At 56.3% G+C, this 12,782-nt stretch overlaps 1 protein-coding gene across 1 annotated transcript in view; it reads left to right on the forward strand.

Moving 5' to 3' along the window:
* The window catches only part of LOC129131134 (fibrillin-2), a 75,440-nt gene extending 64,234 nt beyond the window's left edge, over positions 1-11,206 (forward strand). Inside the window, exons 51-64 of the mRNA XM_054649908.2 lie at positions 36-161; positions 378-497; positions 872-994; positions 1,411-1,542; positions 2,351-2,476; positions 2,933-3,139; positions 4,387-4,512; positions 5,960-6,082; positions 6,827-6,943; positions 7,461-7,589; positions 8,033-8,152; positions 8,689-8,920; positions 10,079-10,247; positions 10,748-11,206. Coding sequence (XP_054505883.1) covers positions 36-161; positions 378-497; positions 872-994; positions 1,411-1,542; positions 2,351-2,476; positions 2,933-3,139; positions 4,387-4,512; positions 5,960-6,082; positions 6,827-6,943; positions 7,461-7,589; positions 8,033-8,152; positions 8,689-8,920; positions 10,079-10,247; positions 10,748-11,122 — 2,225 coding nt within the window. The 3' untranslated portion in view covers positions 11,123-11,206. The remainder of the gene's footprint in view (positions 1-35; positions 162-377; positions 498-871; positions 995-1,410; positions 1,543-2,350; positions 2,477-2,932; positions 3,140-4,386; positions 4,513-5,959; positions 6,083-6,826; positions 6,944-7,460; positions 7,590-8,032; positions 8,153-8,688; positions 8,921-10,078; positions 10,248-10,747) is intronic.
* Positions 11,207-12,782: the final 1,576 nt, after the last annotated feature.

Here is a 12,782-nt window from a genome sequence, read left to right on the forward strand (position 1 = left end):
GTGGCCATGTGAAGCTGCAATTGTTCCATTTCCAGATGTGAACGAGTGCTCGGAGAACCTGGGGGTGTGCATCAACGGCGCCTGCATCAACACCGACGGCTCCTTCCGCTGCGAGTGCCCCTTCGGCTACAACCTGGACTACACAGGGGTCAACTGCGTGGGTGAGGCTCTGGGGGGCTCTGGGGGGGTGCCCTGCTCCATCCCCATCACTCCAGAGGGGATGGATCGCTGTGTGCATGTGCAGGGAGGGAATTGCTGCTTCCCAGCCCCTTCCCTTCCATCCCGGCTCTGCTGGGACACTTGGAGTGCTCTGCCTGCAAGAGCCCAGCCCTTCCCCATCCTCCTCCTCCTCCTCCTCACGCTGCTGTGCTCCCCAGACACGGACGAGTGCTCCATTGGCAATCCCTGTGGCAATGGCACCTGCACCAACGTGGTGGGAGGCTTCGAGTGCGCCTGCGACGAGGGCTTTGAGCCGGGGCCCATGATGACCTGTGAAGGTAATGACCTGGGGACAGCCCCTTCATTTCCCACCACCCTGGGCTTCCAGGGACCCCCACTCCCTGCCTGGGCCAGCCCCCCATGGATGGTGTGGGAAGCTGGGTGAGGCTCCTCTCCACACTGGGCTCCTTTGGCTCTCTCTGGAGCCCTGGATGAGCACAGGAGCTGCCTCCCCAAGGCCCAGCAGCCCATTCCCGCCAAAGCTGCTGGGACACCAGGGGTCTGTCCCTCTGCAAGGGCAGAGCACGGCAGGAGGCTTTGGTGGAGCAAAGCTCTGGCATGGGACGGATGCCCAGGGAGGGTGGACGTGCCCTGGGGAGCTCCTCCCCCTGCTGAGGGCACCCAGGTGAGTCCTGGCCTCTCCTCCCTGCAGACATCAACGAGTGCTCCCTGAACCCCCTGCTCTGCGCTTTCCGCTGCATCAACACCTTCGGCTCCTACGAGTGCACCTGCCCCTCTGGGTACGCCCTGCGGGAGGACAGGAGGATGTGCAGAGGTAAAACCCCTTCTGCAGCCACCAGGGCACGGCCCAAACTGCCCCCAGCCCCTGCACTCGGCCAGCTGTGCACAGGGGAGGTGGGAATTCTGCGCTGGCTTTTCTCACCATCACCCACCTCGGTGCTGTGCTAGGAAGGAATTCTTCCCTGGGAGGGTGGGGAGGTTTCCCAGAGAAGCTGCCCCTGGATCCTTGGAAGTGTCCAAGGCTTGGAGCAGCCTGGGACAGTGGAGGGTGTCCCTGCCATGGCAGGGGTGGCACTGGATGAGTTTCAAAGTCCCAACTCATTCCATGACATTTTTTAACCCGTGTGCCGGCCAGCCTGGCCTGAGGCTGCAGGGATGGAAGGGGGCAGTGCAGGGGTGGCAGAGCTGGGCTGGCAGGGCTGGCAGGGGCTCTGATGGGTTTCATTGCAGATCTGGACGAGTGTGCAGAGGGGCTGCACGACTGTGAGTCCCGGGGGATGCTCTGCAAGAACCTCATCGGCACCTTCATGTGCATCTGCCCTCCTGGCATGCAGCGCAGGCCCGACGGCGAGGGCTGCACAGGTACCAGGGGCATTCCTGGGGCATTCCTGGGGCACAGACAGGAATCTTCCTCTCTGAGGGATCATCCACAGACCTGTGGTTCACATCCTTCTCTGCTTTCCATCCTTCTTTATTTTACATCCTTCTCTGTTTTACATCCTCGGGCTCCTCCCTGGTCTTTCCCACGTGTCACAACTTCCTGAGTGTCCCAGTAGGACACACAAAACCTTTGTCCATCCTTGGAGCCGTGGGTGACACAGCCCCGGGCCAGGTGTCCTTGCCTTTGAGTTTTACTGAGTGTTCCAAGCTACTTTTGGGATGGGGAGGAATGAACAGCCCAGAGCTGTATGACAGAGACAGCTCAAATCCAATCCAGTCCAATTCAGTCCAGTCCAATCCAGTCCAATCCAATCCTGTCCAATCCAGTCCAATTCAGTCCAGTCCAATTCAGTCCAGTCCAATCCAGTCCAGTCCAACCCAACCGAATCCAACCCAACCCAATCCAACCCAAGCCAACCCAGTCCAGTCCAACCCAATCCAACCCAATCCAACCCAACCCAAGCCAACCCTACCCAATCCCAGCAGCAGCTGGAGCATGGCCAAGCCAGGGAAGCTGAGTTCTGGCCACCCTGCCCTGGGAGAGCTCTGGGATGGGTGGATGTTTCCCCCAGGGCAGGTGGAGGTGGATGTTTTCCCCCGGGGCAGGTGGACGTTCCTCCCATCTGCCCAAAGACACAGAAGGGACCCTCAGGGGCTCAGTGAGGGCTCTCGGGGCAGGTTTGTGCCTGGCCTCAGCAGGGCTCTGTGTGTGTGTGTGCCTCCCTGGCAGATGAGAACGAGTGCCGGAGCAAGCCCGGGATCTGCCCCAACGGGCGCTGCGTGAACACGGCCGGCAGTTACCGCTGCGACTGCAACGAGGGCTTTGAAGTCAGTGCCTCGGGCACCGAGTGCATCGGTAATGCCCTGCTGGGCTGCTGCAGCGCCCCCCCGGCAGCACAGGCAGATTTTTGGGTGTTTAGAGGGGCTCAGAGAGCGGGAAGGGACTGGGGACAGGGACACAGGGGATGGCGTCCTGCTGGCAGGTGGGATACTGGGCAGGAATTGTTCCCTGGAGGGTGGGGAGGGCCTGGCACAGGGTTGCCCCTGGAACTGTTCAAGGCCAGGTTGGACACTGGGACTTGGGGCACCCTGGGACAGTGGGAGGTGTCCCTGCCATGGCAAGGGTGGCACTGGGCGGGTTTAAGGTCCCTCCAACCCAAACCTCTCTGGGATTCTTTGCTCCTGAGCAGGAAAGCTGTTGGAGCATCCCCTTTATCCAAACCCCCCCAGGCTCCTCAGCACCGCCTGCTCCATTCCCCCTGGTGCTGGCACTGCCTCAGAGCCTGGGTTTGTGTCCCCTTTCTGTGCCCAGACACCCGCCAGGGCTTCTGCTTCACGGAGGTGCTGCAGACCATGTGCCAGATGTCCTCCACCAACCGCAACCTGGTCACCAAGTCCGAGTGCTGCTGCAACAGCGGGCGCAGCTGGGGCCCCCAGTGCGAGCTCTGCCCCCTGCCTGGCACTGCCCACTACAAGAAGATGTGTCCCCATGGCCCTGGGTACTCCACGGATGGCAGAGGTCAGTGGGGGCACTGTGGTGTTTGCTGGGTCCCCAGGACGAAGGAGCTGACTCCATGTTCTTGGAAGGATATTATATTATATTATATTATATTATATTATATTATATTATATTATATTATATTATATTATATTATATTATATTATATATTGCATTATATTGCATTACATTGCATTATATCATACTACATTACATTACATTATAATATTATACTACATTATATTACATTACATTACATTATAGTGTATTACATTACATTATATTATACTAAAACTATACTAAAGAATAGAGAAACGATACAGACAGAAGGCTACAAAGAATGAGAATGAAAACCCCTGACTCCTTCCAGAATCCTGACACAGCCTGAGCATGATTGGTCATTAAGTAAAAACAATTCACACGTTGGATAAACAATCTCCAACCACATTCCAAAGCAGCAAAACACAGGAGAAGCAAATGAGATAATTATTGTTTTCCTTTTTCTCTGAGGCTTCTCAGCTTCCCAGGAGAAGAATCCAGGGCAAAGGGATTTTTCCAGAAAATATGACTGTGACAGGGCAGGGGTGGGCACAGGAATGATCCCCCTGAGCAGACCAGGAGCCTCTGCAGGGTTCCCTGGCTCTCTGGGAGACTCCAGCCTGGCACGGGGTGAGGGGGAGCTTCAGACCTGCCCTGCCTTAGCCTTGGATTTTTGGCTTAATTGTAAGGAATCCCTCTGGCCTTTGAGGTTTAAGGATGGCAGATCAGGTCTATTATAGAATGAGTTATTTATTAACAAAGGAGATAAAAGATCTTAATCAGAATTACTTATTGCACAGTGTAAAATAAAAAGAACTGCTGGTAGATTAGAGCAGAATATAAACTGTGCAGATATCGTGGAGCTAAAGCTGGCAAAAGAAATAGGATTGATCAGGAGCCAAATGTAACTTAGCTTGAAAATAATGATAAATTAACAGAGTCCTTCACTGAGCCTCCATCCCTGCTCTGGGGACAAGCCCCACACACCTCCAGGGAATGTGCAGAAGATTTCTGCTTTGTGACAGCTCAGCCACAAATCCAGTTTATCTTCCCAGCTCCCACTTTAGCAGGGGGATGTTTATTGGCACTTGGGAGCTGCCAGAATAACCCCGAGACATTTGTGCTGTGTGAATTATCTGACAACAAACACCAGATAAGCTTTTTGTGGGGGGCCAGCTGCCCTGGCATGTGGCACTGACACCTCCTGCTGTCCCTGTCTCCCTCCACAGACATCGACGAGTGCAAGGTGCTGCCCAACCTGTGCAGGAACGGGCAGTGCATCAACAGCATCGGCTCCTTCCGCTGCCACTGCCGCCTGGGCTACACCCCGGACATCACGGGCACCGCCTGCCAGGGTGAGCCGGGCACCGGGCACGGCCCCACCGGCGCTGGGCTGCCCTCCCTGGGCACCGGGCACGGCCCCACCGGCGCTGGGCTGCCCTCCCTGGGCACCGGGCACGGCCCCACCGGCGCTGGGCTGCCCTCCCTGGGCATCGGGCACGGCCCCACCAGCGCTGGGCTGCCCTCCCTGGGCACCAGCACAGCTCCACCAATGCCAGGCTGCCCTCCCTGGGCACCAGCACAGCCCCACTATCCCCAGCACGGCCCCACTAACCCCGGGCTGCCCTCCCTGGGCACTGGGCATGGCCCCACCAATGCCAGGCTGCCTACCCCTTGCACCAGCACAGCCCCACCAACCCCGGGCTGCCCTCCCTGGGCACCAGGCACAGCCCCACCATCCCCAGCATGGCCCCACCACCCCCGGGTGATAGGACCCAGATATTGGGCTTATCCCCGAGCGATGCAGGCCAATCCAGATAGTTCAGTCCCTCTGGGAGAGCTGACAGAGTGCTGAATACCCAGTCAGCTCGTAGCTGCTGGCCACCCTCAGCAAGCTCGGTGATTTTCAGCTCTTTAGTGATTCTCAGCTCTCTCAGGATTTCAGCTCCTTGCTGGCTCGCTAGGGTGCCTTTGGCTGGGGCAGAAGGAGACGGGAGAGAGGAGAAGGAGAGGTCCTGGTGGATGGTTTGTTGAGGGGTCTGTGAAGGGTTCCAGCGACGGCTCTTCTGCTGTCAGATGGGCTAAACCAGCCCCTTTTATAGGGTATAGAGGGATCCAAACTTGTCCAATAGTCAGGGTTAGGGAAAAAGTGACCTATGGGGTTAGAGATAAGCTATGGGGCGAGACAGAAGACAGGAGCTTATTTTGCTGTCTCATCATGACTCAGCGGTTCCTACTGTTAAGTCTCAATCCTCCACGGAGCTCTCACAAGTTCCATGGATTCTGCCACACCCGGGCTGCCCTCCCCGGTCCTTAACCCCGCCCGGGCTCCCCGGAGCTGTGGGTCTGGATCTCGGCCCTGCTCACCTCCGAGTCCTCCTTTCACTCCTTCAAACTGAGCTCAGTCTTCCCCAAGCCCAGGACTGGGATCTGAGCTGAAATTCGGGAGCTGCCAGCCCCTCCCAGGCTGCACAGCTGGTTCCAGGCAGGCTGCGCGCCCTGCTGGGATCCAGATGTTGGCATAAACATCTGGAATCACAGCACTCTCTCTGTGGGACTTGTCCCAGATTTGCTGTGCTGGCTCCAACTGAGCTGCTCCCCCAAAGCCCCCGGCTCTGCTCAGCTGCTTCCTGGACAGTGAAAATGGGGTGTTCATCCAGGAATGCCAGAATCCACGGGGATATCTCAGCCCTGAGCACAAAACCTTCTGTTCAGGGTCCCCTGAGTGGGCTGGGATGTCCGAGGGGTGGAGGGGACCCTGCCCAGCAGCACAAGCTGATGTGTTTTGTCCCTGGAGTGCAGATCTGGACGAGTGTAACCAGTCCCCAAAGCCCTGCAACTTCATCTGCAAGAACACCGAGGGCAGCTACCAGTGCTCCTGCCCCCGGGGCTACATCCTGCAGGAGGATGGCAAGATCTGCAAAGGTACAGGTGCAGGGAGCTGGGGGACAGGGGACAGGGCAGCCAGACATGGAAAAATGTCAGCAGGAAGATGTGGGGAAAGGTGCCGTGCATGAGGGTTTCACCCTTCCATGCTCCAAGTGTGGCTCATCAGGGGAAAAAAAGCTCCTGGTTCTTTCCTGGAGACTGCACAGCTCCAGGGAGCTCAGAGGGGTGTCCCCTGCACGTGGCATTGTCACCAGCCAGGCTGGGGCTGTGCCCACCCCTCCAGTGTGAGGAGCCTGGCCTCAGGATCTGGGAGAACCTGGGATTTGTGACCTGCAGGAGAGGCAGGGGAACATCCCTGCATCTTGCAGATGTGTCTGTGTGGGGTAGGAAAAATAATGGGGGAATTGGGGGAAATTAATCAGGAAAGTTTTGGAAAAATAATGGGGGAAAACGGGGAAAATAATTGGGAAAAATGGGGGGGAAATAATGGGGAAAATTGTGGAAAATAATGGGGGAAAAATGGGGGGGGGAATGGGAAAAATAATGGGGAAAATTGGGAGAAAATAATGGGCAACACTGGGGGAAATAATTGGGAAAACCAAGGAAAATAATGGATATGAGGTCCCCACGTCATCAGGGTATGAGATGGGGACAGGTTTGTCCTTCCCCCGGGAGAACTTCAGGGGATTTGTTCCCGGGGCTGCTGCTGTGCACCCACAGGGACACTGAGGTGTCACAGCCTCAGGGGGACAGGCTGAGCCCTTCTCCTTGTCCCTCCAGACCTGGATGAGTGCTCCACCAAGCAGCACAACTGCCAGTTCCTCTGTGTCAACGTCATCGGGGGCTTCAACTGCAAGTGCCCCCCTGGCTTCACCCAGCACCACTCATCCTGCATTGGTGAGTGCACAATTCCTGAGTGAGTGCACAATTCCTGAGTGTGTGCACAATTCCTGAGTGAGTGCACAATTCCTGAGTGCACAATTCCTGAGTGAGTGCACAATTCCTGCCCTGCCCGTTCCCACCGAGCAGCTCTGGCTCAGCAGAGGCTTCCCAGCCCCCAAATCCCCCAAACTGAGCCCTGTCCCTCTGCAGTCGCCCTGGCAGTGGCTGCTTTGTCCTTCTGCTGCTCAGCCTGGGCTCTGCCCCAGCATCTGAGGTGGCCACAGGGCCAGGGGTGGACTTTCAGGTGGTCAGGGGTGGGTTTCCATGTGGATTTCCAGGTGGATTTCCAGGTGGCCAGGGGTGGATTTCTAGATCACCAGGGATGAACTTTCAAATGGTCAGGGATGGATTTCCAAGTGGATTTCCAGGTGGCCAGGGATGGACTTTCAGGTGGATTTCCAGGGATGGATTTCCAGGTGGCCAGAGATGGATTTCCAGGTGGCCACAAAGCCCTCCTGGTGGTGTTTTGCAGACAACAACGAGTGCACAGCTCAGCCCTCCCTGTGTGGAGCCAAGGGGCAGTGCCTGAACACCCCAGGCAGCTACAACTGCGAGTGCCAGAAGGGATTTTCCCTGGACAGCTCCGGGGTCAACTGTGAAGGTGGGGCTGGGCCTCCAGGGAGCTTCCATGGGGAGGAACTCTGCGGTTCTCTGAGGAGCCTCAGTGCTGGTGGGAACTTCCAGGAGTGTTTGGACAACGCTCCCAGAGATGGGGTGGGGTTACTGGGGGGTCTGGGCAGGGCTGGGGGCTGAACTGGATGATCCCTGGGGACGGGAATGGTGCCATATTCCAGCAGGAGAGATCTCAGAGCAGAGCTGGGGACAGCCCAGGCCTCAGCTGGGATCAAGGACTACCCCAGCAGGGCTGTCTGGGAGCCGAGGGTGTCCCTGCAGGGCCAGAATGGGGCACAGGAGCAGCATGGAGGGTGCCAGGCAGGGCCAGAATGGGGCACAGGAACAGCATGGAGGGTGCCAGGCAGGTCCCTGAGCCCCCACAGGGCCAGGGGACGGTGTGTGAGCTGCCTGTGTGTCCCTTGGGTGCAGATGTGGACGAGTGTGACGGGAACCACCGGTGCCAGCACGGCTGCCAGAACGTGCTGGGCGGGTACCGCTGCGGCTGCCCCCAGGGCTACGTGCAGCACTACCAGTGGAACCAGTGCGTGGGTGAGTGGGGCACGCTGGGGAGGGCTGGCACACCTGGGGGGGCGTGCCCTGCCTGGGGCAGGTGTCCCATACCTGTGGGGTGCATTCTGTGGGGCGTGTCACGTACCTGTGGGAGGGATTCCGTACCTGTGGGGTGCATCCTGTACCCATTGGATGGGTTCTGTACCTGTGGGGTGCATCCTGTACCCATTGGATGGGTTCTGAACCTGTGGGGTGTATCCTGTACCCACTGGATGGGTTCTGTACCTGTGGGGTGCATCCTGTACCCATGGGAGTCACCCTTTACCTGTGAGGTGTATCTTGTACCCATGAGGTGTATCCTGTACCCATGGGAGTTACCCTGTACCCATGGGCTGTATCCTGTACCCATGGGATGCACTCTTTATCTGTGGGGTGTATCCTGTACCTGTGGGCTGTATCGTGTACCTGTGGGGTGTATCCTGTACCCATGGGATGCACCCCGTACCCGTGGGTGACACCCCACGCCTCTGTGACTCCATGACTCCCCCATTCCACCCCTCCACGGCTCCGTGCAGATGAGAATGAGTGCTCCAGCCCCTCTGCCTGTGGCTCTGCCTCCTGCTACAACACCCTGGGCAGCTTCAAGTGCGTTTGTCCCTCGGGCTTCGACTTCGACCAGGCCTTCGGGGGCTGCCAGGACGTGGACGAGTGCTCGGCCGGGGGCAGCCCCTGCAGCTACGGCTGCTCCAACACGGACGGGGGGTACCTGTGCGGCTGCCCCGGGGGGTACTTCCGAGCAGGACAGGGGTAAGGAGGGCCCGGAGGGGCTGGCCCGGCTGGGAACTGCGGGGGGATGTGGGATAAGGAGCGCTCAGCTTCTCCTCAGCCCCGTCCCAAGAGCCTCAATGTGCCCCCTGTTGAGTGATAGAAGTGACAAAGTTATCCTTTGTCCCCGTAAAAAGGGAAGAAGCACAGGAGTTTCTCTCCTGGATTAGGTGAAAAAGGCATCTTATAGGTCTGGGGGGCTTCATCTCAAACTTAAGGAAAGCAAATTGGACAGGAGCTGTGTGACCGTGTTCACAGGGGTCCAAGGATGAGGGAAGGGACGAGGATCTGACTCCATGGTTCAGAAGGCTTGATTTGTTATTTTATGATATATATTACATTAAAACTATGCTAAAAGAATAGAAGAAAGGATTTCATCAGAAGGCTGGCTAAGAATAGAAAAAGAAGGAATGATAACAAAGGTTTGTGGCTCGTACAGAGAGTCCGAGCCAGCTGGGCTGTGATTGACCATTGATTAGAAACAACCACATGAGCCCAATCCCAGATGCACCTGTTGCATTCCACAGCAGCAGATAACCATTGTTTGCATTTTGTTCCTGAGGCCTCTCAGCTTCTCAGGAGGAAAAAAAATCATAAGGAAAAGATTTTTCATAAGAGATGTCTGTGACAGAGCCAAAAAGTCCCACCTGGGCAATTTACTAAAAAAAAAGAAGAGAACAAAGGAACTAATCACTTTTGTGAGGTGTTTTACCAGGAGCAAGGACTTCCTGCACCTGGATCAGTTTTTCTCTGTAGTGAGTTTGTTGTTTTGCCTTTTATTAAACCTTTTTGTTTCCAACACTGCCACCGAAGCCATCCTGCTGGTTTTATGCCTCCAGAGGTAGCTGAGCTACCTTGGGTGAGAAATGGAGCTCCAAGAGCTTAGGAGACCTGGCTGGAGGAGGCTCCTGTAACTCACATCTCCTGCCCCATGTGCCTGATCCCAGGGCTGCCAGCAGGTGCTCTGTGCATACACCCAGTGCATTAATTAATCTGTTAATTAATGAAACCACCTTGTTGCGGTGTCTCTTGGGCACGTCACACCCATGCGTGACCCTCTGGGTGTTTCCCACGCGGAGAACCTGGGAGTGCTGGCATTTCCATTGGATTCATGGATTCCCTCTGCTCTTCTGCCACCAGCCACTGCATTTCTGGCTTGGGATTTGGGAAGGGTCCCTACCTGCCTGCGCCCCAGGAGGAGGATGAGGACAACCTGCTGTCCCCTGAGACCTGCTACGAGTGCAAGATCAACGGGTACCCCAAGAGGGGCCGGCAGCGGCGCAGCGTCAACGGCACAGAGAGGCACCAGGTGAGGAACCCAGGGCATCCTGGAGGGGCTGGAGCAAGGCAGGGGCTGGATCCCTTCAGGAATAGGGGCCTGGAGTGGATCCCGTTCCCTCAGTCCAGGCAGAGCCAGCAGCTCATCCCTATCTGCCCAGGTTTGGCATCCCCAAACCATCCTTGTGAAACCAAGGAATCGAGCCCACGTTTCCCATCCCTGGAAGTGTCCAAGGCCTGGCTGGACAGGGCTTGGAGCAACTTGGGATAGTGGGAGGTGTCCCAAGGGGCTGGGACAAGACTTTTTGAGGTCCCTTTCAACCTAAAGCATTCCATGGTGCTGTTCCTCAGAGGGAGTTCACAAACCTCTGCTGTTGGTGGGTTAATTCCACTGTTTTTGGGCAGGATCACGCGGTGAACCTGGCCAACATGGTTCTCCCTTTATCCGAATAAAGTCAGAAGGACTCCTCTGTCTCCTTTTTGGGCACAAACCTCTGCGGTTTGTGTGTTAATTCCTCTGTTCCCGGGCAGGATCACGCGGTGAACCTGGCCAGCATGGACGTGGAGGCGCCGCTGTCCATGGCGCTGAACCTGTCAGAGCTGGCGCACAAGGAGCACATCCTGGAGCTGCTGCCGGCGCTGGAGCCGCTGGAGAACCGCGTGCGCTACGCCATCGCCCAGGGCAACGAGGAGGGGCTGTTCCGCATCCACCACAGGGAAGGGCTCAGCTTCCTGCACCTGGGCCGCAAGAAAATCCTGCCGGGCACCTACGTGCTGGAGATCGTCAGCGTGGGCCTGCCCCGCCGGCGGGAACTGCACAAACTCGAGGCCGACAACCACCTCGACTACTTGGCGGGGGAGCTGGGCCAGGCACTGAGGATGAAGCTGCAGCTCCAGCTCTACTAAAGCCACCAGAGACCCCCACCCCAGCCCTGCCCCTCGCCACCCGCCCCGGGAACAACGGGATCCTCTCCTGCCACCGCCGCCGCCACCGCTGGGACAACGTGGGGAATGTCCCTGTGGGATCAGCCATGGGGAATGTCCCTGTGGGATCAGCACCTTCTGGGACAGCCGTGGGGAATGTCCCTGTGGGATCAGCCACCACCAGGACATTCATGGGGAATGTCCCTGTGGGATCAGCCACCGGGAATGTCCCTGTGGGATCAGCCATGGGGAAATGTCCCTGTGGGATCAGCCATGGGGAATGTCCCTGTGGGATCAGCCATGGGGAAATGGCCCTGTGGGATCAGCACCTGCTGGGACAGCCATGGAGGATGTCCTGCTAAGATCAGCCACCACAGGAACTGTCCTTGTAGGATCAGCCACTATGGGAACTGTCCCTGTGGGATCAGCCATGGGGAATGTCCTTGTAGGATCAGCCACCACCAGGACAGCCATGGGGAATGTCCCTGTGGGATCAGCACCTCTGGGGGTGCCTGCAGCCCCTTCTGCCCCTGTGGGCTTCCCCTCCTGCCTCTCCCAGCCGATCCCTGCAGGGCCATTCCCTGGGTTTGTGGGAACCCTTTGCAGTTCTCCACCAGCCCTGCGCTCATTCCCGGGATAAAAGGTGCTGATTCTCGAGACAAAAGGTGCTCATTCCCGGCATAAAAGATGCTCATTCCTGGGATAAAGGTGCTCATTCCCAGGCTAAAAGATGCTCATTCCCGGGATAAAGGTGCTCATTCCCGTGATTAAGGTGCTGATTCCCGGGATAAAGGTGCTCATTCCCGTGATTAAGGTGCTGATTCCCGGGATAAAGGTGCTCATTCCCGGGAACTGCCTCATCCCCAGGCCCGAGGTGCTCCTGGGTGCTGGTTCCTGGCCAGCGTTCTGCACTGTATCCATCCATCCACCCTCCCATATTTATGGAAAACCACCAAAGGAATGCTGGCTCGGTGCTGTCAGGAGTGCATTTTCCTGTACCTTTACATTTTTTTGGAGGGGTGGGAATTTCTCTGGGGTGGGGGATGTGTGTGTTTACTGTATCGGGGCTCCAGGCAAACTTGAAAACTCTTCAAAGCAGCAGCTCCAGACTCTGGATTTTACAAGAGTCCCAGAGCTTGTGACAGGATGGGTGGCCTGATGTTTGGGATTGTTTTTTTTGGTTTTTTTTTTTTTAATTATTATTTTTGGTTTGTTTTTTTTCCAACAGGTGCTTTTTTAAAAAAAAAAAAAAAGAAAAACCAAAATGCAAAAAGTATTAATAATAATAATAATAATAAATTAGCAGAGCTGGGTTTGTGTGCGTGTGTTGAGCCAAAGTCTCAAAGCTCAAGGTTTCCTCTCCTCCTCTCTGGTGTGGTGTTTTGGTTTGTTTTTTGGGGTTTTTTTTTTAGTTTTTGGTTTGTTTTTTTTTTAATTTGTTTTATATTGACATTTCTTGCTGGTTGGTTTTTTTGGGGGGAAGTGTTGAACCCCCGAACCTGTGCCCCTTGTCCCGCACAGAGAGGTGGCTCTTTGTGGAATTCCTTTTTTGTATCAGAAGCAACGGCAACAATAAAATTATTTTGGGTTAATTGGAGCTGTGTCTTTGTGTGGGCACGGACTGGGCCCATCCACCTCCAAC

Source organism: Agelaius phoeniceus, chromosome 29, assembly GCF_051311805.1.
Source record: "Agelaius phoeniceus isolate bAgePho1 chromosome 29, bAgePho1.hap1, whole genome shotgun sequence".
NCBI lineage: Eukaryota > Metazoa > Chordata > Aves > Passeriformes > Icteridae > Agelaius > Agelaius phoeniceus.